A 24,815-nucleotide genomic window follows, 5' to 3' on the forward strand; every position below is an offset into this window, starting at 1 on the left:
AACCTTTCCCTAACCCCCAGCCTGACCCTCCCCTGTCCCAGCTCCATGCCGTTCCCTCGGGTCCTGTCGCTGTCCCCAGAGAGCAGAGCTCAGCGCCTGCCCCTCCGCTCCCCTCGTGAGGGAGCTGCAGGCTGCCATGAGGCCTCCCCTCAGCCAACAGCTCATACTAAGTTACTGTCATCCAAAAACTTACTTAGCGTGAGTTCAACTCCTGCGTCCAGACCATTAACCAGGTGTTATCTTGCTCACACTAACTGCTATAGAAGTCACCAAGGCTGGCCAAAACCTGGTACTGGCTGATATTCGGCTCCAGGTGCCAGGCACAGGGTCTTCAATTCACAGCCAAAACACTTCAGCAGGAAGAAAGCTGAACTTTGTAATAACCCAACACATGCTCTTTATAAAAGCACATGCAAAGCATGTGCCACTTTCAAATGGCCCTAATATTTTCTTCTGTTATGAGCTCATCAAGAACTAATGGCTTAATGCCAAAAGAACAAACTCTATATCGCTTTAAAAGCTCTCCCTCATGCACTGGGAATTGTGTGCCTACATAAAATGATTTCAGGAAAATTGCCCTCGAGAAAGTTATTTATTTTTGCAGCAACAAGCAAAAACACAGAAACTGTAAATACTATATAGCTATGCATAAACTATATTGCTCATGCTGGCCAACGAGAAGGACCTAGGGGCCCTTTCAAAAAACATCTACAAGCAAACCTGTGGTACAACAGCTAGCTAGAAAAGGTTTTAAATGGAAAAGGTCTGACAACTTTTGCTGCTTCTCTTTCACTTGCTCAAGACAAGCAAATCCATTTAGAAAAGGTAACATCTCATGAAAGTCCAATTAGAAATGTGCTTCAACCGCAGAACATCTCAGTAGGTCCTACAGTGGGAGAGGCTTCAGCTCAGCCCCTAAAACACCACAAGTAGCTTGCTCTTTAAACACAAACACAAATAAAGCAATTCCCCGTCAATTCAGAGCTGTAAAATTTGTTGATAATCAGTGAGTGTCTTCCGTTCATAAAGGCAATCATAGCAAAATAAATGAACTTTGTTGTCATAGTTTACATGTAGTGCTGCAGTAAAACATTCATTAGCAAACCTTATCTTCCCAGCTCTAAACAAGCATTGCAGCTTGTACACTGCCTAATGCAGAAGCATCTCCAGTGAGCCAAAAAAAAGCCAACCTACAGTTTTAAATCACATTTCAGGTTACCAAAAATAAAGAAGTTTTAAAACAGTTTCAAGGAAAAAAAAAACTCATACACTTCACATTTCTCTTTGAAACAAAAAGCAAATCTCTGTGCTTTCTGAAATCTTAGTTTGGTTGTTTTGTAAGTGTTGTAAGGTTGAAGTTTTTTTTGAATTTGTGTATTTTATTACTTTGAAAATGTACTATTTCTGCTGATGCTAGCAAATGCTTTCCTATTATTTTGACCTTGGGGAGGGAGCCACGTCCCTAACTTCAGATGTTTACAACGCAGATGTCATTTAGCTTCCCATTACGGTTTGATCACAATGCAATTCACCCGATCCTTTCAGCCATGGGCCTTACTCCAGGCAGCGATCCCACCCCGTCCACCTGTCCCAGAACACTCTGAAGGCAGCGCACTGCACCCACTGGAGTTGCCAAGGAATTCTTTACAGAAAAGCCACCTCAAGAGCCCATTTTCCTTTCAGATAGCTGTGCTTCCTTAACCCTTTTTTCCTTTTTTTTTTCCCAAGAGAATGGCTAAGCAAAATAGGTGTTCCAGGTAAAAGCCAACAGTTACCATATTTTTAATTGGAGTTTAATTCATGCTACCTTCGTGTTTTATGTAGGACACATTGGAAGCACTGTTTTCTGTCACAGATGATTACTTTATTATTTAATTCGAACCAGAAAATATTAGTTTAAAAGTCTTTATTTTTTTTCATAAACCTTTTGTTTATCGAACCGGCGCGGGTCACCCGCCATTTTGTGAAGCTCCCACAACCCCTGCACGGCAATTAATTGCCCGGGGGGGGGGTCTGGGCTGTTCCCTAACCCTTTGGGGCAAAGCGGCCGTGGCTCGACGTGGCTACCGGCACCCCGGGGCGCCGGGGAGAAGCCCCCCGGGGGCCGCACCCCCCCGGCCCGGCCCCGGCCGCCCGGTCACCCCGTCCCGCTCTGCCTCTGCCCGCAGCCGTCCCGCCGGCCCCGCAGGCGGGCTCCCGCCTGGCCGTCGCCGCCGCGCTGGTGAGCGGAGCCGTCATCGCGGCGCTGGCCGCCGCCTTCGCCGTCTGCTGCTGGCGGGAGCGGGCACGGAGGAGTCGCGGCCCGGGGCGAGCGGCCGGCGGGGGGTGAGTGCGGGGCCGGGCCGGGAGGGGGCCGCGGGGCCGGGAAGGAGAGGAGCGCCGCACGGTGCTGCCGGGCTGACCCAGCCTCGGTGGAGGGGGTAAAGGACAGCAGGGGGCAACGTCGGCTTGCGGGACGGAGGGGCGGCGGTGCGGGAACGCGGCTGTGCTGCGGCTCTCCCCCTGCAGGCAGCGGCAGCAGCCCCGGAGGAAGGGCGGGCGACGGGAGCGCGGCCCCTCGGCGGCGGAGAGCGGGAGGAGAGCCCTTGGGAGGCTGAGGCAGCACCACCGCCGCGATTACCGCCTGTCGGCCTTCTCCAGCGCTGTGCTCCCGGGGGCACACGCAGGCTGCAGTAACCTGGCTTGCCAAAGGTAGGGCGCAGCCCCCCGGGCACTGCCCGCAGCCCCTCGCCCCGTGCCAGAGGGGCTGGAGGCAGGAGCAGCCGGAGGCGAAAGTCTGCATCGCCTGGGTGTTCACTCCCTTATCTCCCCGACCCTATTACCCCTGGCCTGGACCCCTTAGTGCACGGAAATGCCTTCCTTCCCTAAGTCCTTCTCAGCTAACCCAAGGCAGCACAGCTTAGCGGGGTAGCTCGGCACAGCCTTGGTGGGCTGCAGGCTCCCTTGGGTGCCACAACCCCACTCACAGCCCTCTCTTCTTCTTGCCTTTGCCAGGAGCTCAGAAAACCTGCCAAAGCTGCCCCTGCAGAGCTCAGGCCCTGGAGTGCATCTCCTGCCCCCATGGGCAGCACAGCCCCCCGCGGCACCCCACCGCCTGCTGCTGCCTGGGGGACCTGACTGCATCGACCTCACCCGGGGCCTGCCTCCCGGCTGCTACAGAAGCTACGAAGAACACCAGCTCTTGCACAAGTTTGGGAGGCCAGTTTGAAAATTTAAGCTGTCGTTCACATCGCCCCTGCCCCCTTTTTTTTTTTCTTAAAAGATCAATTCCTTGAAGCTCCACAGAGCTCAGGAAAGAATTTCACAAGAGCTGCACCTTGGTTTTCAAATGGAGAAAATTGGACACTCCATGGTGAAAGGCTTTTTTGATACCATCCTTTTATTGTTTCCTGTGTCCAGAAGTGCACATTTCAAAGAAATACCTCTGTTACCGGCTGCTTAATTGATCATTTGCGTGAGATGCATGAAGCCGAGTTAGAACAACCCCAGTTTAAGTCAGAGGCTAAGCACGTGCAGAATTTCAGGTTTTAAACACAAGAGTCTGATTTGCTGTTTGGGGCTCTTTTGAAAGCTGAAAGTGAACAGTGAGTGCCAGTTACCAGAACAAGGAATCTATGTCATTAGATAAGTGGAAGCATTTGCAATTCATTGCACTTGAATGGAGGCTGAGATTTAAAGTTTTTCCTGTTGTTCAGAACTTGCAACATCCTCCCATTGCTGTAGTCAATCTTGGACTTGCAAGATGCAATGACAAGTGGGTAAAGATAACCAGTCAAGAGGAAAACATGAATTTATCCTTAATACAAAAGACCTAGCACATTTAAAACAACTTGGGATTTTTCATCGCTTTTCTCCTGCATTAGAAATTCACGTCACATGTATCAGGACCAACAGCAGTGCCTGAAGAGCTAGCATAAGTACTGTAATTTGCATTCAGAAGGCAACAACACCCATAATTCTGTCCAGGATTTCCTGCGTGGAAACATAGGGGCACATCCCAGGCAACCACCCACAGAGCCTGGCCAGCAGACCTGGGCATACATAACATGCCTGACACGTGCTGGGCACACCAGGCTTGAGAAACATGGCCTCAGAAGTGCGCAGGGATGCTCTTCGTATCTCGGGAGTGACTACTGAATTAGTCAAGAGGTGCTGGCAGCCCCAAAGTTGCTGGATGCGCAGGGCAGGGAATAAGAACAAGCACCCAGAACATGAACCACGAGCATCGCTACCATCCAGCGCTCAAAGGTACAAACTCAAAGTGTCCTGCTACAAAGGCTGGGAGTTTTAGGCTGCCAACTCGGTTTCCATCAACTTTTGCATTACATTTAATTAAGGCTTCTTTCCTTGAAAAGATGCGAGGTAGCACATTTTTGTGATAAATGCAAGACCTACTTAGTAGACCTCCCTGGAAACACTGTTGCTTCTCCCTGGAAAGAGGGCTAGGGACACTTTTCTATTTGTAGTAACAATAAAGGAATCTCTCCCCCTCTCCCCATTCTACTTTTTGTGTCGTCTTTTCACACCACCACACAGCAGAAAGACTGGTCTGGGGGCTGGCTGTCAATGGGGGGAGGCAGGAGGTGCTAAAGCTTGTACGATCCTTTTCAGAAGAGGATGACACCTGAAGTGGCCGCTTACTAGTAACCATACTGCAAGGAAGAAAAGCTTTTCATTCCCATAAAACAACTGAAGCTGCAGAAAGGACAGGAAAAACAAGACTTGCCCTGTGTTTCCCTTCATCTCCTGTCCTAACTTTACCTTTTTCTCTCCCTCTTTCCAACCAAGCCTAACACACAGCCCCACGAACAGACTGCAGAGACACCCTGAGTCAGTCCCCAGTAAGCATCAGGCCTGTCCAGCGCTCCCCGCATGGCCCCAAAGTGCTCCCCAGTGGAGGAATTTCTGCACAGACCTCTTGCAGAAAACACGCTTGCTTGTCAGGAAACAGCAGCGACTTTGGACGCAGTGCTAAGGGTGGCTCAGCTCTCAGGAGCACCCTGGCACGCCCATTGGTGCCATATCCACAGGCTATGCTCTATCGCTGTTTTGCTGAAATATATTTTTAGTGCGGGGATTCAGCACAGGATCTGCTCTGGGAACAGTGTTTCCCAGTTTCTTCTCCCTTCTTGTCGGAAGGGAGACGAAACCAGAAAAAAAGAAGGGAAACAGAAGAACGTAATGAGTTTTTTTTATATCTTTCTCTTCTTTTCCTCTCCCCTATCATGGTTTAAGGAAAAAATTTAAATTCATTACAGTTTCTCTTGTCTCCAAGATCTTTGTGAAAAGAAATACAGTTGGGGCACATTCAGAGTTCACTTTTCCTTGGATCCAAGCAAGGCTTTACAAACAAAAGTGGGATTTTTTTTTTTTTGCTACATAGAGATTGATACCTGCTTTCACTGCAAACTGCAATGACGCACATTTTAGATATAAAATCTTTTGCCAAACATATCCAGAATGATGTCGATTCTGAAGTGTCATAACAAAAAGTTAACATTTTCAATAAACTGACACAGTAGTTTTTCATATGGAGAAAAATGTCAACTTGAAACAAGCATTTGATGTGACTGATATTTAAAAAAATTATTTACCTGACAAAACTGAAAAGTTTCTTTAGGGGTAACATTTACCTGACTTTTTTTTTTTTTTTTGAAAAGTTAAGATTTCTACCACAAGAAAGTTGATCCCAAGACTTGGCTCCGACAGCAGATCCTCTAGCAGGAGGAACAGAGAGGCCTTCCTCAAAATTCGTCTCAGACTGGCAGGGAACCAAAACCAATGGAAGAAAGCTGGGTTGAGGGCAGGAAGCCCAACTTTACCACAAGTTCCCCTATCAATCCTTTCATCTTTGCCTCGGTTCCTTCTCACCTTGCACCAGCACAGCAAAGGGCTGAGTTCAGTTTGCGAAGAGCCGTGCTCAGCTTCACCCCAGAAAGGCGACAGGAATCACCACCTGCTTTTATTCGCCCAGAGGAAGGTAGCTACGTAGAAGCTTCAAGTAATTTGTGAACTGAAAAGAAAAAATCCCTCCCAAGCCTGTAGTCCCACACATTCTCACCACAATTTGGTGGTTCTCCTTGGAGCCACCATCTACCTAACCCTTCCTCAACGGGGCAGCACATGCAGGCCTGCCCTTCCCACCACTTTCCCCTGCCAAGCACAAGACAAACTCCAACATTCTCCACCCTAGGGAATGGGATTTCCAGCTAAGATCCTGGCCTACCTACAGGGAAGCTGAAGCTCCAAGAAGTTTAGCTGTAATATTTTATGCAGTATCCAATGCAATATCTAATCATTTTAATTATATTTATGCAGTGTCCAACACACAGGTGGGCCCTGGAACTAGAAGAAACCAACAGAGGAAGAATGGAGATGGCTGCAAGGTTGTCTCATTGCCAATTTCTGTCCCAAGCAAACATGGCAATCAGTTGCTCCCAGCTTAGTGCCCAAACAGAGAATGCATCCTCTTTTTTTTTTTTTTTTTTTAAACAGGATATTAAGCTTGAGATCCCGCACTGTGAAACCTCAGCCTGCATGCTTATTTAGAAATAGCCAACAAGTTTGGGTCACAGCTTTAAATTCCTCAGATAAGCTCACTGCATCAGCCTTCTGTGGACTGTCAGCATTGACAGAAGAGGTTTCAGACCCTCTCTGAAGATCTGGGCAAGGTTAATGCTGGGACCTGTAACAACGAAATGTTAAAGCTATGAAATCCCAAGAAGCATTCATTGTGGTCCTGAAAAGAATAGTGAACCTCGGCCAGACATTGCTGAAAGGGCAAGAGATTTGTAAAATTTAAAATTTTGTGGACTAGAGGGAAGAAATAGTAATCAGGCAAGATTTCCCAGGAGAAAGTGCATGCAATGACTGTATCCCACTTGAAAGACCTCATCTCATTTGTGTTCCAGGAGATGGACTTGTGGAGCACCAGAGGTCAGGCACATCATCTCCCATGGGTGGCTTAGATTAACAAGTTTTCTATATTGCTTTCCTCCAGTGACAACACCTTTGTTCAGACGACTTTACCACACCTAGTATTACTGCATCAGCCCCACCCTGAACCAGTCCATTTTCATCAGCAAAGTCGGTGACAAATCTGTTGCTGCCAGGATCACCAAGCTGACCTTGAGCCTCCACTGTACCGAAGTATGGACTTCTGCATCCCCACAAGTGGGTCTAGGTCTCTGTACTTGTAGGGCAGGAGCTTCATTTGGACATTTCCATCTCAAGAGCCTTCACTTTACCACATAAACCTAACAGCAGTAAGCCTAGGGCAAAAGCAAACCCCAGAAAGAAGGGAAGATGAAGATCTTGCTCATATACAGGGCTCTCACATGTAGACCAAAACATACTGAGGTTACACCATTTCTGACACTGTATCCCAAAGCTATGACAATACATCATCTTTTCCCTCTTAGGAGCTTGGTTTACAGCAAAAGCCATAAATAGAAGAGGATCTGAGAGCTGTCTCCCATCGGTGGAATGTTCCAAGGGAAAAAGAGGTGTTGGGATTTGGGAGGAGAGGGAGGAACACCAGTCCTTACAGTTAGTACAGGCACATTCAACATGAAAACCTGATAACATATCAGTGAAGCAGAAAGCATTTCTATAGCTAGACACATATTTGCACAGTGCTAGAAGATGTGAAGCAGCAACTGTTGTTAACAGACGCATTCATGGCAAACAGCACTACACATCATCTCTGCTTTGTGAGCACTGAAAATTCACGCCTGCTAGAGCTCATTCCCCCCACGAATTTAGCAGAACCTACGACCCCTTCAGGCAGGGCTGGTGACAGCTCCAGTGCAGTATCCCTTGAAGCACTGTGCCACGTCTCAATGCTCGAGACGCCTCAGTTCTGAGTAGTGAGAGTTTTTAAGAGAGTTTTTATTCCAGCACTATAGTTTTCCCCAAAGGGATTAGTCTCAGGCAGTACAGTGCCCACCACTCAATGGATTTACATATGCTAGAGACCAACAACAAACCTAAGCTCCTTTACAACTTATACCATGCATTCTGAGGCGAGTGACAGACAAGAACCACCAGGTAACCGGTCTATGATCTTTTCAAGTGTATTTTCCTAAGCTCTCTTGCAAGGGTGAGGGAGGAAATTGGTGCACGCCTTCCCCCACCACCCCAGGGAATAATGTGCTCAAGCCAAAGAAGTCTCCACAGCAGCACGATCAGCTCTACGGAACTACAGATCACTGCATTGGCCCTAAAATCCTGTATCTTGAATGCCTATGATTAAACAAGCATCTCAGATAAAAGCTTTTTGCAGAACAGAGTCTATGATTGGGGAAGGGAAAACTAAAATTACGAGTTAAAGAACTTGAGTACAAACCACTCACTTCATGATTTAAAACTGTCACAGAAGTTGGCAAAGGTGCTTTAAGTATGGTTAGAGCAGCCCTGTTGGGACACTGCATTGGTAGGGGGACAGCTGCTCACACCTGATGGGGGAGTAGAAAATGGATGTTATAGATGGAAAGAAAATTCATTCAAGGGCTCTTCACCTTACCTAGGAGCCAACATACTCCTTGCTGTAACTCCAGAGATTTGTAGTTTCCTTATTAAAAGGGAGCCATGAACCCTTAGTATCAGCCCAGCACTGTTGACCCCAGAATTACTACACCGGAACAGAATTCCTTGAAAATGCAGCAGAACTGATACCAATGCATTCACAACTAACAACTCCCTTCCTCCCCTCAGCACACATTCATACTAGTTTTGGAGGAGTCTGATCCATCCTCTTTCTCCAACTTATCTCTACCAGACATCTTTCAAATGTGTTGCTAGACCAGGCTCACCACATTTTTAGTCACGCAGCTTTCTGGGCTTAATGCAAGAGCTGTACATGTTCATAATATATGCAACAAGAACAGACCACGCACTGAGATAATCACATGGACAAAACAGATGCATGAACTTCCTCCTTTCGGTAATGGTCCCTCTACAGAATTTCTTGCAGTAGGAACAGTCCTTCACCAAAATCTTTGAGAAAAACTAGCAGAGCCCCACACAGCTGAGCGGAGTGAAATGCCAGGTAGCTTCCTGAGCAAGGACACAGGAATTAGTACCAGAGAGTAAATAAAAATAGGGTAATAGAAGCACAAGCCACCCCACTGTCCACCTAAGCACTGATATATTTTAGTGTTGTAACACCACTGTTACCCAGCAAAAGCCTTTCTTTTGGGGTAGTGGGGCAGAACCAGACAGAGGAGCCATTCTAGTTACAAAATTTGTTGTAATACGTTTGTCAGCAGGCCAACCACAAGCAGGGAGTAAGCTCTCCTGAACAGAGGAAGCCTCTGTTTAGTGGTAATAGACCACAGGCACACTTTTCCTTCAGTGCATCCTAAACTGCCAAGGAGACAAATGAAGAAATGATGAAGGTACCAAGTTTCAACGAAGGTCCCAAGTTTCATGAATTGCTGTGTGAAATAGGAAGCAATTGCAGCTACTTTAAGAGTTTTAAGCTTTGCCTGTTTTCAGCATCAGGAAGAGAACCTGTCTGAAGAGAGGTATCCGTAACAAGTTGGGGAGGGAAGCCCCCGGCACCTCCTCCACCAGCTCCAGAAGATGGCTCCCCCCACTGCCTGCCCTGCTGCCCAGGCCCCACCACAGCAGAGGACACTCCCAGCCCGCAGCCGCTGCCAGAGGGGTGAGCTGCTTCTGCTGAAAGCGGTTACAGTGGGGATTGGGCTGACTGGGTCCCAAGAACTGTCGTTATTTTGGGGGGTGTTGGCACGAACAGGGTGTAAGCCCTCTTCCAAGTAACCAGGGCACAGGGCTAACCTGCAGCAACAATGCCTGCCCAGAAAGAGTGCACTGAGTTCAGCTGTCGGACAGCAAATACAGCACCACAAGTAACACAGGTAAGAGCAAAAGCAGGCAGCCACCACCACGTGGTTTTGTAAAGCAGGGTGTTTAGAATAACTTCACGCAGGTTCAAGAGCAGACAGCAGGAGGCTGGTTTCCCCAGCCCAGCAGCTCAGGGCTGCTCTCCATCCCAGCGCAGGCTGAGGCCAGCCTCCCTGTATGAGGTGCCTGCAGTTCAGAGCTGTGAATTCCCCTCCTCACCCCTGCCCACTGGGAACATTTTAGGAGGGCAGCCAGACTGTACAGCTGGCATCCGGTGAGAAATCCTTTGCACAGGCACTTGTAGTAGCTCAGGCTCCCAGCCATCTCTCATGAGCTATGCAGCGAAGACTTCAATCCAGCACTCAGTCATAAGGTTGCTGGTTTTAAATACCAAACCTGATCTCTGGCTGGAAGCGTTAAGAGCTTGTTGGAGGCTTTCTGTATGCTGAGAGCTTTTCATCCCCTGCTGCACAGTGAAAATATTTTACACCTTTTTTTAAAAGCAGAGATGCTCAAGGAAACAAGTTGTAACTAGAATTCTCTTGCCACATATTCTGACATTATTATATGCTATCTGTCCCAAATGACATCATATTGAATTGAGAAAGCAAAACCAAACTTTTTATGCTTCAGATTTAAAAGGATGACAATAAAAGCTAAAGACACTCATCCCCCAACTATTAACTGAGTAAAGACAACAGAATCCCTTTAAAAAGATTAATGTTTCTATGCTTTTTCCACCCTTCAATACAGAAGTCACCATGCAATGCAGCATTTCATGAAAAAGTAGCTTCAATTCAGACAAACAGGAGGAAGAAATCATGCAATGACATACGGCTTTACCAGATGCAGTTCTTCGAAATCCAAGTTTAAAAAAAAAAAGACAAACACAAAGTCATCATCAAGTTTTCTGTTTTATTTAAGATTTTAGTTTTAATTCTGAAGAAAGAGGTACATTTCCTTGGTTTTAGTTTTAGCGTTGGGTTATAACCATGTTTATCTGTTTCTTTCCTGTCTTTTCAATACTGCACAAACGTCCAGAAACTACAGGGTTAAGTAAAAGCTGCAGGCAGAGGAGGTCAGAGGTTGCTCCTGATGGTGATCATGTGGCCCCAATGCAGTGCTATCCCAGAGTGCCCTAATCAGGTGAATCTTTGTTTTTTTAAAAAAAGAAAGAGAGACTGACAGAGGAGACAAAGACTGAAGTAAATATCACTCGTGTTTCAGCTGCTTATAATTATATTATGTATACACTAGGTATTAAATCTGTGAATACTTTTAAAACATTAAAGTTTACTTTAAACCTAAAGCCAAAATTAAAAAAAAAAATCTTATTCTCCCCTCTTTAAACCACTCTTCAGCAACATGCCAGTTACTCATAGCTCTAAGTGTTTTGTCTTTCAACACACTTCATGTCAAACCTCTTACTGAGTGACACAATAAAGTCGCCTTTTCTGAAAAGAAAAAAAAAAAGACATAGCATTTGCCCTGTGTAGTGCCACACTGAATGCAAAAACAAAATTTAGGCCACTGCTTGCCCCACATGTTCAGTAACTTCATTTAAATTAAATACCTTTTCCGTATTTCTGCACTGGATTCTGCATTGCATTTTTCTCCTATTGTAGGCTGACACTTTTCCACTAGGCAGGAATACTCATGTGCAAAAAGACATAAGACAGTAATATTCTCCTTAAGCATTGAGGCTGCATTTTGATTTCTCTCTCTCTTTTTTTCTTAGGATATTTAGGAATTATTTCAAACAGTGTATTTCCAACACTGGCTTCAGCAGAAACTTAGCAAAAAGATCTGGTCATGACCCTGCGATGGCATTGCATTTGGGGGGGAGGTTTGATCAGGAACTGGATTCTTCAGAAAGAAAGATATGACAGGGAACAGTAGGTGGGCATAGGGAGGAGTCAGGGTGGGACATTTCCTGCATTTCTAACGTTTTGTTTTTTTCCACCTTTCCTAATGACGATCCAGCGCTGAGCTCTGTAGTAGATCTGTGGGCGTTTTACTGGGGGGTCTGAAGGCTGTCTGAAAGCCTGGGGGTGGGGAATGGAAACTGGTGGGGTTTGAAGGAGGAGAGTAGGGATTCCAACTGGCTCTGTGCAGAGGGATCTGTGTGCCGAAGGGGTTACTGTGGTGTGTCTGTGACGGCGCTGCACTGGGGCCGTCCACCTCTGTGAGGGCCTGAAGAGATTTTAGCCAATGTGGAGGATTGTCGTCTTGAAGGGTGTCTAAACTGTTTCCTGTGGAGGCTGGGATACCTACAAAGAGAAGAAAAAACAGGATACAGGCAAGTCAGAGCAGAAGCAATAAGCTGAGCATGAAGGAGGTCAATTTAACCTAGCACAAAACAGTGAGAAAACATGATTAGTTTGTACAGATAACACATTTTACATTATATATGTTATCCTGCCCACAAAACATTTAACATTTAAATCCAGACAGGAGAAAGTTCCCCCTCAGAGCACTCCTTTGTAAGATACACGTTTTTCTATGGAGCGTTCTGCAAGAGGACTGCGACCCTGTTTCCGTGAGCTTACCACACCAAACCCTACCTGTGCCCTGCATGCTTTTCTTCCTGCTCTGCCTACTTGAATCATGCTTCAGCCTCTCTAACAGGGAAAACACAACCAGACAGCCTTATAAAATAGAGCTTTATAAACAAGTGGAGTACGTCCCTTTTTAAATAACATAGTCCAGTTACTGATTCCAGTGCCTCAGGACCAGCGGCGCACATACCGGACATGCCATCCTGCAGAAGGGACACCTAAGTTGATCCTATGGATAAGCACTGATCATCCTGACTGCCTGCAGAGGTCCTGGGCATGCACTGCAAAGGGTTACGTGACAGTTTACGCCTAGCGGTTCCACAAAAATTCCTGGACCCTTGAGGTTTTGTGGATGGAAGCTGGAAGAGACCACCGCATACTTTTTTTTTTCCAAGATGTAAATCAGTTTGTGCCAAATACCCATTTGATGGTTTGCCAGCGGAGCTGAAGGAGTGAGAAACGATTACCTGTGATGATTGCGGGGTCCATCCAGCTGCCAGGGCTGTCCCAATTCAGGCTGTCGGTGGTGGCAGTGTTGGACGTTGGTACACTGTGGTTGGCGTTGGAGGGGGAAGAAGCATTGGGCAGTCCACCAAAGTTGATGTTAATGTTCGGTAGAAGTGCCCTTAGCCCGTCCTGCCATTCCTTCATATTTAAACTCTCTACAGAACTGCTGTTGTCTGGGAGATTTACCAACAAAAAAAAATGAAAGATAAAAAAATAAAAAGCTGAAGTTAGAAACAGATGTCCTTCTTTGGTGGGGTATGGGATTTTGTTTTTACTTGTTAAGCTAAGCATTTAATACTTTCCCTGTCCAAAAATTAGGGTAAATGTTTATATGGTTGATGAATTATCCAGAGGGACTGGCAGGTTTTAAACCAAGTGTAAGTGGGTGGGAGAAAGATTTAACTCCTCCCCCATTACATATTTCCCCATTTGTTTTTTCAGTTCAGAGGGTCAAATAATGAAGGGCACAGTGGCTCCATTATTGATTAGGGAAAGCCTACCAGATCCTTTATGAAAGGATCTCTGGTGCAGGCTAGATAACCCAATTCATCTGCTTTATCAATGGGCAGCAGGCTCGAAAGGGTTGTTTTCTTTGAAGTATATTAAAATGAAGAAAGGCTAGGTAGGGCTTTGCTATAGAAACCGAACATGATTAAATTTCCTGAGGAACCAGGGAGGCAGGGAAATACCACAAAAGTTTTTTGTTTTGTTAAAGCTTGCTCATTCACAGCCCTACAGATGTTCTTCCGAAGAAAACAGTAACTAGGTTCTCATGAAGCTGGAAGGAACGTGATTTCCTCTTGCAGTTGAAGAACAGTAGCAAAAATTCTTTAGAGACCCGTCAGAGTCATTTCTGGCACAGCAACATCCTCAAACTTTGGTTAGAAGCAAACCAGCTGGATACTGCAACAGTCAAATCTGAACTATTTGGCAAAGTTTCAAGGCACGTATTGAAAATGGACTACAGCACAAGTTGGCTATTAGCACTACAGCAAGTGATCCCCACACACAAGTGGTAAACCATGCTATCTAGAACAGACTATCAGGTTGCAGGATCCATCTCCTGCTTTAGGAATCCCCAAGCAAAACGACACAAGAGCATCCTAGTATTTTATCTGCCAATACTGCAAGTTAATATTAAATACAGCTTTCTGTCACACATTTGAAAGGAGAGCAGTGGGTAGTATGCTGGCACTACACCGTGACAAAAAAATTAGAATAGACTTTTTTTTTAAAGCCTTCTCTGCCTGTCTTAATTGAAGAAAAGACCTTGATGTCAACTAGCAGTGTTACTATGAGATACATACAGAATACTGCTACTCCAACAACTGAAGAAATTTAAGTCTTCACAGAAAATTAGAGAATATCCCTAGCTTGCAACTCTTTGGAGACTGAAAAAGGTAAAGTCACTTGCTATCAAAACTTTCCTTAGCAATTTTTGCAAAGGGCAATGCCCAGAAAGAGCTGATGTCTCCAACGATCCCCTTTTTGTAACGCACTTGAAATCCTGTGCTTTCATAATGAACTTTCCCTCCTGAGACTGATTTATATATATGTATATATATACACACACACACTTATACGAAGACTAAACTTAAGATGTTCTTTCTGTATAGAATTATAGCAATTTAAATCACAACAGTAAGTCATATTTCAGCCCATGCCACCAGCTGAGCTTCAAAATTAATTACTATGCTGATCTGCTATACCCACTTCACCTATGATGGCTATTGGGACAGCGCATTCATTTCTAACCCTTGGCATGCCTAACACAGTTTGTTCCAGCACAAGCATCTGTGTGCTTCAGTGCCCACAGGTAGCAGGACAGCAGCTGAAATCTAGAACATCTGTGGCCAGACTGCTGCTGCATGCAGGTGAAGCAACCACTCTTCAGAGGTTAGCACATTAAGTACCTCAACTAGAATGAAAAAGAACTTGAGCACTGCAGTAAGCAAAGAAACAACTCAAAAGTCATGTGGTAGCAGTAAACCCTAAAGCCTGCCCATTACTATATGCATCACGCTCCATCTACAGATCCAAATTTTAAGTGCTTCAGGAGAAAAAAGCCCAAGCAGTAACAGAACTGCAGCTCTGACTCCACCAAGTATCTCAGAGCAGCTTTCAGTAACCTTAGCACACAGACATGAGAAAAGTAGCCCAGCATCCCAACTTCAGCATGCCTGTGTCCACACAACCACGTGAAGCAACAAGCGTGTTCAATGGGGCTGGTCTGGAAGTCACATTGGAAGAAAAGAGCGGGCTTATCTGTGACTTGTTCTAATTTCATTTAGCACTGAGCCGTAGTGCATACAGCTGGCTTTCATCTGTACTTTCATTTCTTTCACTGTAAATCAAAACCACTCCCTGTTCTCTCCAGAACTCACTTGCGATATTAACGCCCGCAAACCTTTTTAAATAATTTGGTGTACTTACTTTTTCATTCAGACCTATAGAATATATAATTTTTTTTTCCAAGTCTAGTTACATGACCCTGGGGTTGAAAAATTTGGAATTTAAAAGAAAAAGCGCTAGCCAGAAACATCCTTGATAGATTTTTGCCCACAATCCTCTCAACATCCATAGGCCTATGAGAGCTAAGTTCCAAAATTCAGCTCTCCAAACAAAAATAGCCGACTCACCATCACAGAAATAACTGTGACAGACTCCCCAGGGCGCAGTATCAGTTTCCACTATTTTCTTACACCACTGCTTCCAAAAGCTTGTGCAAGGAATACAGCTCACTTTAATTACTTCTACTACAGAGGCAAAAAGCATGTACAAGATGCTTACTAAGACCACATGTAAGCAAACATACTTGGAATACCTGTGTGTTGGGGATCTGCAAGCTTGTGATGATCTTAATCACTGGTGTTACTAACCCCAATACGCCCTCAAAGCCCATGAGACAGCAAATAAGCTACACACCTGCAACATATGCCTGTACGCATGCACACACTATGATAAACAATGTCACTGAGAAAGTCTAATGAAGTCAAAGTCACCAAGAAGACACAACTTTTAACTAATGGGATAGGGAAATAAATACAGTATGGCATTACGCTGTATTGGGCTAAGAAAATATGTTGACTGTTGTCATGTTATTTGCCATATACAGAATAACAGAGTACCGGGTACATAAGAGTCCAGAAGGATAAAAGGCATTTGAAATACAAGATTTTTCCATGGAACCTTTTCAAGGAACAGAAGAGGCTGGCACTTTTTGTTGAAGTGACAGGCTATAGGGCAGGCACAGTGTACCATTAGTATTTACCGTAACGGAAGACGAGACAGACAAAGGAGGACTGTCCTTTATCTCAACTGTCAGTACAAAATCCACTTAGAATCACTGAATGCAAGAGAAGAAGGTCCTAAAAGGCTTCAACATCTACATGTCTATATATACATATATGTAATTTATTAAAATCTCATGCTCCTAGGTACAAGCAAATGACAAAACTCCAGAAGATGTGACTTTCCCAGACAGTTGTGTTTTATGGGGCTAAAAAGCAAGCTATGACAGAAAATACTGCTCTCTGACACCAAAGAAAAAGCAAGCACCACATTACTCAGGTGCCTGTAACAGTTTTCTAGCTTGGCTAATAAAAGCACCATAAAAAACAAACCAGCCAACAAACAAACATGACCAAAGTTGCTCAGCTTTCTCAGACTCAAAACCTCCAAGGAGAAATGCAGCAATTACTCTTGCAATATAGCATTTGGTAAGGGGTTACATGCATTGATGGGTATGGGTAGATGGGATCGACAGAGATTGCAAAGCCCTACAACGCCTCCTGCACTACCTACTGACCGCGACCAGGTAGGACAACCAGTCACAAAGCACCCTGATGCAAAACAGCGCCTGAGCAATCTCGGGGCACCACCCAGCAAGACTCAAACCACACAGTTAAATCAGCATGCCTGTGCTGGAGTCTGACAAGTTTTAAACATGAGTCTAAGTGAAAATGCAAAGTACTTCCACCACCTGAAGAAAGTAAATAAGACTCTTCAGCTAGTTCATTCTTTTTGTTAACGAAGTTTATGGTTGACCATAAAGCTAGTACTGTGTTTATAAACAAATGGGTAGCTTCCCATTACTACAGATCAAAAAAAATAATTTTTTTAGTAAAGTCATCTTTCCCAACTTTATTCCCTGCTACCAAATAGGTTTGATTTTTAACTGGCTAGCAGCCTGCTTGGTTGGACACCATAACCTATGAACATGAGAACCAATACACGACTCCTTCCCTCTCTCAAAGAGTGGAAATGTCGTCTCCAATGGCTTCATCCCAATTTAAAGCAGGATAGACAGAGATTTCTAGGTTGGAAGAGACCTCAAGATCATCGAGTCCAAAAAAGGATGTCCAAGGACAGTGGGAAGATTGGACAGAGTCCAAATACAGTTCACATCAATGAAAAGATTTTATACACCAAGATCAACTGGAAGCATTTTAGAGCCTCGTCCCTTCCCACCCCCCAGCCTTTTCCCCCGGACAAGAGAATAACCTCGTGAAGCTCCCCTGAAAGCACCACTATTTGCACAAAAACAGGCACAAACACAGATCACAGACTATATTAAGCTTCAATCTTCTCTTAATGCGCATTTCATAATCCCATCTGCTCTAACGGAAACCTGAGTTTCCAGAGGTGAACAGACCCCACAGTTCTGGCACGGAACTTTTTCATGTTTCTGATGTAGTACGTCACCATGAAATAAAAGCATCTTACCTAAACGTTAACAGTTAAGGACTGTCTGAAACGGAACGAACAAGGCGAAGAAAAATGCTTCACCACAGACATAACCTGTTTATCTATCTACCATAAAGCAAAAATAGTTATTTTTAAACAGATACTACTGGGAAGTCTGATCTGTATAAAACTGGTGATTTCATGAATTTGTAATGAAGTCACTGCCCCATCACGACATCCTAGCAGACAGTCTGCTAGTCTTACTGCACTGCCTTTTTATCTGCAATGTTTTGACACTGTTCCTTCAAATCAGGTAGAACAACATGTATCTGGGGAAGAGACGGTAAAGGGGATGATAGCCAAGCAAAAAAAAGCATGGTTCTGTTGTATGTAATCAGTACTTCAGAGGAAGTTTGCATAACTGTCAGTTTCACGACTTCATGAATTCTGACAGACAACACTACAATGCAGACCATTTAAAACACAAAGGTGGTCCAAATTTGGCTACCCCACTTGATCTTTTATATCAAGGGTAATGGGATAGCACGTCTCTGAGTTTATTTGGTGGGAGATGAGCCCACTAAAATGAATGTCCTACAAAGACTGGACCCTTTCAAATCATTGTCCTAATTCCAATACAAGACTATGATCAAATCTGTATCAAGGTTCAAACAGCACATTAAGTAACTAACAAAGATCACAAGACCATCACATTAAGTGAATGTAAAGCAAGTGCAGTTCTTTGCCAAAATTATATTCCAAGCTAATACAAGAGCCTGATTGTACTAATTGCGTAAAACTTAAATATCTTTATGCCAGGAGTCCTAACTGTTCTGGTCCTGCTGAAGAGCAAACAGTCCTGCAAATCTGGGTCGCAATTGTTTATTTTTGAAGAACCCATCAGTATGCCACGTGTATGACCGAGGCACACAACAGTGCTAGAGAAAAGCCTCAAGTAAGCAAAAGCAATTCAGAGGGAAACCACTGTATGGGAAAAAAATAAACCTATTAGCCATGTTGTGTAACTGCACAGGTTAGCAGCAACAGAAGCGCACAGAACACCAAGGTATGCTCAGGACCATGCCCACTGCAATGACCTGACTGTTAGGAGGCCCTTAGGAAAGCTTCACAGACACTGTACAGTAACAGTTTCAAAGCCTTGGCAGAACAACCAGAATTACAAAGTTGGGCCCAGGACAGGAAAATAAATAGTTTAAAAAAAAAGGAACAGGAAAGAGGACCTGAAAGAGTTCACTGAGTTTTTCCAACTTGATCAGAGCCAAGCGTGGCCACCAGCAAAGCATAACCTTGGTATGACAACCCTATTAGTCCCAGCCTGCACTCTGTGCTACCCTTTTAACAGGTACCACAGGTAGCCTGTGCTTTCCATGAAACAGTTCCTTAACCTGTTCTGAAGTGATAGGGGCTTCTTTATTTTCAGCTCAAGATTCCCCTCCACTATTGGTATTTCTCTTTTGCAAAAAGATATCCGATATTTCACTCTGTAGGGAGAAAGAGGAGAGGACATTTTGCTCCATCTTAAGATGAAGTTAAAATGAAGTGATTCCCATCACATGAGAGAAATTTAAAAACCTTTCATTCAAAGCCTCCATCATCATCATCATAACAGTGATGATAAAACCATACCCGTGTCACTTTAATACAACTGAGCTTGTTTGCGCATGGAATTTTCTAAAACCGTAAGTAAAATTCTGCTCATACTGCTGTGGTCTGAAGGATTTCACTCTCAGACTTCATTGATTCTGCATTTGTGATTTCTAGGAAACGTACAATGCTTAAACTAAATGACAAAGCGGCACACAGATTCACGATAGCCTGAAAACATCATTGTCAGAATAAGATTGAACCTGTCCACATTTAAACAGTGGCACTGCTCATCAGGAATACAAGTAGCCACTTCATGTAAGGGAGATACCAAGTGACAGGAGTGCTGGAAGATAAAGCTGCTAAGGAAAACATGTAAAAGCTTCACAGACATTCTCTACGCATCAGAAGCAAGTTGGTGATCCAGGAAAACAGCTTCCTAAATATCATTCCCCAGAGCAGATTTCACAGGAAAGTCTTACGGTCATGAACTCAAAAGAGCAAGGGAAACCAAAGAGCAAGGGAAACAGCAATACACATATACACACACAAAATTGGATTTGGTAATAAAGAGCACTGCTCTACTCTGAACTTTAAAGTAATGCAAGTAGAGCAGCTTTTATCTTGATCCCACATTGATTTCCACGGTTATATTAATCCCACATCTACCCAATTTAACAGACATCATGTAAATTAGAAAGGCACTATTTTTCACTTATACTGCACTTTTTTTTCAAAGGATGCCAGTAAACCAAACTACCGAGTACAAGAGGAACATATTGAATTCTGAACTATACACTTTGAAGGAAGAAAATATTTTTTCTAAATAATTTTCCTTTCTGATGAAGGTCTGACAGTATAACCTTTAAGCTTTCTTTGACTAAGTAACTATTAAGACAGATATTCAATAGGAAGATTCATATTTACTTGTATGTACAGTGTCAGAACTTAAATCAGGTTTGAGAAAAGCATTTTTGTATTAGTATTCTGTCCTTGTGACTGACTTGTACTTACCACAGCTCAAGAGACCAAATCTAATACATAATTATAGCAGCCAGCCACCTAATTCTAAGCCCTAAGAAAATTTCAAACCAAGATTCTCGCTACCTTTGAAAAACATGCTGACATCAAGTCAGATGTTTCCAGAGTATCCTGAAGTATTCCAACATTTTTATTACTTTTTAATTATTTATTGCTGAAACTACATAGGATTCCAGTGTAGGACCTCAATCAAGCTGGGGTCCACTGTCCTACCTGCAAGAATGACATTCTGTAGTACTTCCACTTTAGTCAGTAAATATCCTTTTTCATGTGAGCTAATTCCTCATCCAAAAATGGATCTCGTAAGACTAAATGCAGTTATCACCACTGATAATACTAAATCTTAATGTAAACCTAAATGGAGCTCATAAAGACTGTTAAAGGCACTGCAATGAAGATAGACATCTGAATCCTACACATGGAAAGCATGACTTAAAAACCCAGGAAGATAAGCAATTTCCATTCATCTGAGGGAAAAAATATTTTTCACTTAAGTATACCCGGTGCTTACTCTTAGTTTTTGCATCAGATTTCAATCTTACTATGTTATCCTAACTGTCAGTAAAAAAAAAAAAATGCTTTGACCTCAAATGAAAATCCTTTACATGTACTTGTGGTATATGCATATATATGTATGAAAGCAAAACGTATGGAATTTTCCCCATGGTCAATACAATAACTAGAACTGGTAAAGAAAACTCTGATCTTCAATGTCATGATCACTAATTAGCAAGAGCCTATACAGTTAAAAACAGGATTCCAGGAATTCCTATCCAATCCTCTGACCAAGGCTGTGAGAACAGCATTAGTACAATGAATGCATACACTAACAAATTACAAGCCCATTTTCAATTTCTCCATGTATATAACCAATACAGCTGAGGTACATTTGTGGATACTTCATTCCATGAGAAGGTTCAAGAAACCTAAAGAAAAACAAACCCTCCATGACAGTAATTCTGATTACTAAATACTATCTTCCAACAGAGATGACCCACTTTAAATGTAAATATACACACAGGTAGGTATAGTTTTTTAATTGGTATCTTTGGAAACAAGCTAAGGTTCAACCGAGGCTGTGACAGGGAAGGAACCAAGAGATGACAAAGCATGGAAAAGATCAGATTTTTTTTCCCCCAAGAGAGATTTGGTGTCATTCAGAAGGAAAACCCTTTTCATAACACTGTTCTTTTAATTGCTGTTGTTTCTTTAGGGTATTTCACTTACATTCCTGCACCATTACAAATTTTTTTTTTTAATTATGCTCGACTTTTCTCAGTGGTTATTCAAGTTGTCTTACTTAGAAATACATTTATGTAGAAAGCTTATGAACTGCGTGCTTTTTGTTAAAACTCAGTCATAATTAGAATTTGTAAAATTGACTTGACCCGGAAAGATTTGAAGTTAAGTCCATTCACAAGATGTGGCCTCATTTGACAACGCTACTTGTCTGATACAGCTTTTATAACATTTGGTGAACTGCTCTTAAATAGTTTAATAGTGAAAAGCTCTTGCTTTTATGTAGTAAATTTAGTCTACCATCCCTAAAATACAGGGGAAGACCACAGTGCTCATGCAGCTGAAGTTTCTTTGGTGAGACTACTGGGGACACGGAACAGTCAGGAAGGGCTGACTTCAAACACCTTCCCTGTGTTCGCTTCCCCTGCTTCTTGTTGGGGAGTTACCTGAAAGCTGTCAGGACTGATGGGCCAGAGTGCAAATTAGGTGAGCCACACAGGCCAATTTCAGGTAACATAGCATTTGTTTCGAGTCTAGCTATGTTAACATGATTAGTCATTTCTCTGATGTGCTGCAGCCAAGAAAAGTTGGAGGATTTTTATTTTTATATTTACATTGTCACATTTTTCTTTCAAAGTAAAATTAGACATTTAAAAAATAGGCTAAAAAGCAGGATGCCTGTCCTTAACTGCCATCCCTAATAATCTTACAATTAAACATTTTCAAAAATTTAATAAGAGCTTGAACCGAGCTCACAGAGATGAAGGAATAGGTATTTATACAGTAAGCTTTATTTGGAACAGTATCTCCTGTACAATCATAAGAAAAATTCCATAGGATTTTAAAACAGTTGCTGTATCAAAACCAAAAAGGCACTGGGGCAGGGGGGAGGTCAGATGAGACTTTAAAACAGATGGAGAAATGGCAAGACTTGAAGGACAGGTGCTGGGGATGAGGTTCTTTCAGAGAATGACAAGATCATGTTGTTACGGAGGACGGGACTTACTAGTAAATGCATAAAGTATATGGGAGTTGAGGAACACAATAACAGAGGTACAATAAAGAATATTCACAGCAGGCTTCAAACCATGCCATTTAAAATTGGCCCTATATTTAATATTTTAAAGATGAATTAGAAGTCTCACTTCCATATACTATATTTTAAGCCTAGCAGCATTAAAAATACCTCCTTGCACCTCTGGAGCAAGGGAAGCAAGCAAGCCAAAAACTTATTTTCAAATTTAATTTGTTACATATGGTGCTGAGCATTTCACCTCTTCACTAGTGAAATACAAAATCAATTAGGACTGGAAATAAGGAGAAAGAGTCAGAGCTTATAAATAAGCTCTGACTTTCACGGGTGGGGAATGCACACAGGAACAAATAATTTCCAAAATAAGATGGGAGAAGGGGAAAAGGCCCACAAACCTCCATGACAAGAAATCAGATACCCTGGGCATAAGAACTGATGAGAAGAGCACAATATTCAACAGCAAAGATTAGACCAAGAACGGCATCATATTTGCTGATGAAAATAGCACAGGGGATCTCTGCAATGGCCAGCAAAGCAATACTGGAAACAGATGAGGGTCATTTCCAAACAGCCCTTTTTATATGACAACTTAAAAACAACGTTCAGTCCTTTATCTTCAGCTGAGCAGAGATCTTGACGTTGGCATAACATCCATTTCAGAGAGCAGCTGCCCTGTGCTCTGGAAGGATACAGGCCTTCAGAGGGGTCAAACCCAGCACCTAAACTATTAGTTGCTTCAGTTCAGATTTTCAACAGATTCACTGTTTTCGATATTTACACCTAATGAGATAAAGACTTCAGCTACAGGCAGCCATAGATCTCATCAGGAGCACAGAAAAGACAACATGAAGCTGCAGTGCTTTGGCTTGACAGAAAGCCAAATGTCACCGAAGACCATCAAGGGAGCAAGCAGTCTTCTTTAAAGGCTTAGAACAGAAAATTAATGGCCTAATGCATCTTACTCTTAACTGTACGAGCATCTATACTTAGAACTGGCATTAAACCTTTCACATTGTCAGACCAAGAGGAAAAGCATGGCAAAGTGCTCTTTCAAGCACTGCAACAAAATAAAGGGATATGAGGCAGTGCTATTTAACTTGCACTGATACCGCTAGGAGACAGGGTATAATTCTTTATGCTTCCTAACTGTCTCTATACCCACTTGACTATTTCAAGTATCTTAGATTTTTAATATCTGTGGAACAGATATACACACAATGTTGCGTACCATTAGTCCTGGAAAAGTTAGAATTAAGCCATCTCATTGTAACTGAATAGAGAAGTTTTTACAATTAAGTTTTCTCCTAATTTGGAATTAAATTCATAGTAATTATGCAATTAATATATGAAATAACAGCCAGTGTTTCAACATTTTACTCATATTGCATAAAACTGTCAGGAAAGGTGAGCTAATTTACAGCTTTATTCTACTTTTAGCTGGGTAAATTTGTTCTTCTATTTTTTCTATGTAATAAAATTCATCCATGCCTACCAAACACCTAAATTATTTTTCATTTTCCCATTATTAATAGACATACATCTCATTTTATCATCTGTCTCAAAACACAGAGCCCTACTCTATTTTGTGACCCAATACTATACTTACGATTTTAGAATACAAAACCAGGTAAGGTAGCAAAGATGATAGCGTATCAACTATCAAAGCTTCCTGACAGCCTGCAGTAATATTAAAAAGGCACACATCTACTCATGGTGCTGTTGGTGCATCTTTCCTTAGTCATGATCTGCAGAATAAAGGAGAGCCCCTCCCCACACAATCCAGGGTAAGATTGCTTTTAGCAACAATCATGCTATCCAGAAAGAAGGCACTGAACTTTTATCCTGAGGCATATTTACACAGTAAGCCATCTAACCCATTCCACTAAAGCCTGAACTGGCCCTTACAATGAAACCATGTTACATCTACTACAGTTTACAAAATCATGCTGGCTGGACAGGAAGGAAGGAAAATTCATTTGTGAATTAGTCAATCAAAAAGTTCATTTAAATAAAGATTGGGGACAACGTCATGTCTGATGGATATGGCAACTTTCAAGTATACGCATAATTTTACTACGAAGTCAATTTTGTCACTTCACTGGAAAGAGCAGAATAAGTTTATTAAGTACTACTACGGAGAAACAGGCTACCACATTCCATATAGAAATTATTTATTTAAATGAGCTTAAAACATTTAGGTAGCACCTGTGTCCTTCCACTTAAGTCTAGTGTTCATCACCAAATAGCTCTACTCGGAGCTACGGAATTAGAAAGACAGC

At 42.9% G+C, this 24,815-nt stretch overlaps 1 protein-coding gene and 1 long non-coding RNA gene across 10 annotated transcripts in view; one reads left to right on the forward strand and one right to left on the reverse strand.

Moving 5' to 3' along the window:
- Positions 1-1,626: 1,626 nt before the first annotated feature.
- On the forward strand, positions 1,627-8,693 carry LOC121069672. The gene is made up of 3 exons (XR_005819549.1): positions 1,627-2,325; positions 2,509-2,691; positions 2,995-8,693. It is a non-coding gene; the product is annotated as an uncharacterized LOC121069672 (long non-coding RNA).
- Positions 8,694-10,762: 2,069 nt separating this feature from the next.
- Positions 10,763-24,815, reverse strand: part of CNOT4 (CCR4-NOT transcription complex subunit 4) — a 73,630-nt gene continuing 59,577 nt past the window's right edge. For 6 of the 9 annotated variants that reach the window (XM_040556096.1, XM_040556124.1, XM_040556108.1 and 3 more), the window contains 2 exons: positions 12,893-13,105; positions 10,763-12,137 (listed from right to left, as the gene is read on the reverse strand). In XM_040556096.1, coding sequence (XP_040412030.1) covers positions 11,836-12,137; positions 12,893-13,105 — 515 coding nt within the window. In that variant the 3' untranslated portion in view covers positions 10,763-11,835. The remainder of the gene's footprint in view (positions 12,138-12,892; positions 13,106-24,815) is intronic. The other 3 variants (XM_040556142.1, XM_040556131.1, XM_040556118.1) reach the window with 1 other exon arrangement.

The sequence above is a fragment of the Cygnus olor genome, chromosome 1, assembly GCF_009769625.2.
Source record: "Cygnus olor isolate bCygOlo1 chromosome 1, bCygOlo1.pri.v2, whole genome shotgun sequence".
Taxonomy (NCBI): Eukaryota; Metazoa; Chordata; class Aves; order Anseriformes; family Anatidae; genus Cygnus; species Cygnus olor.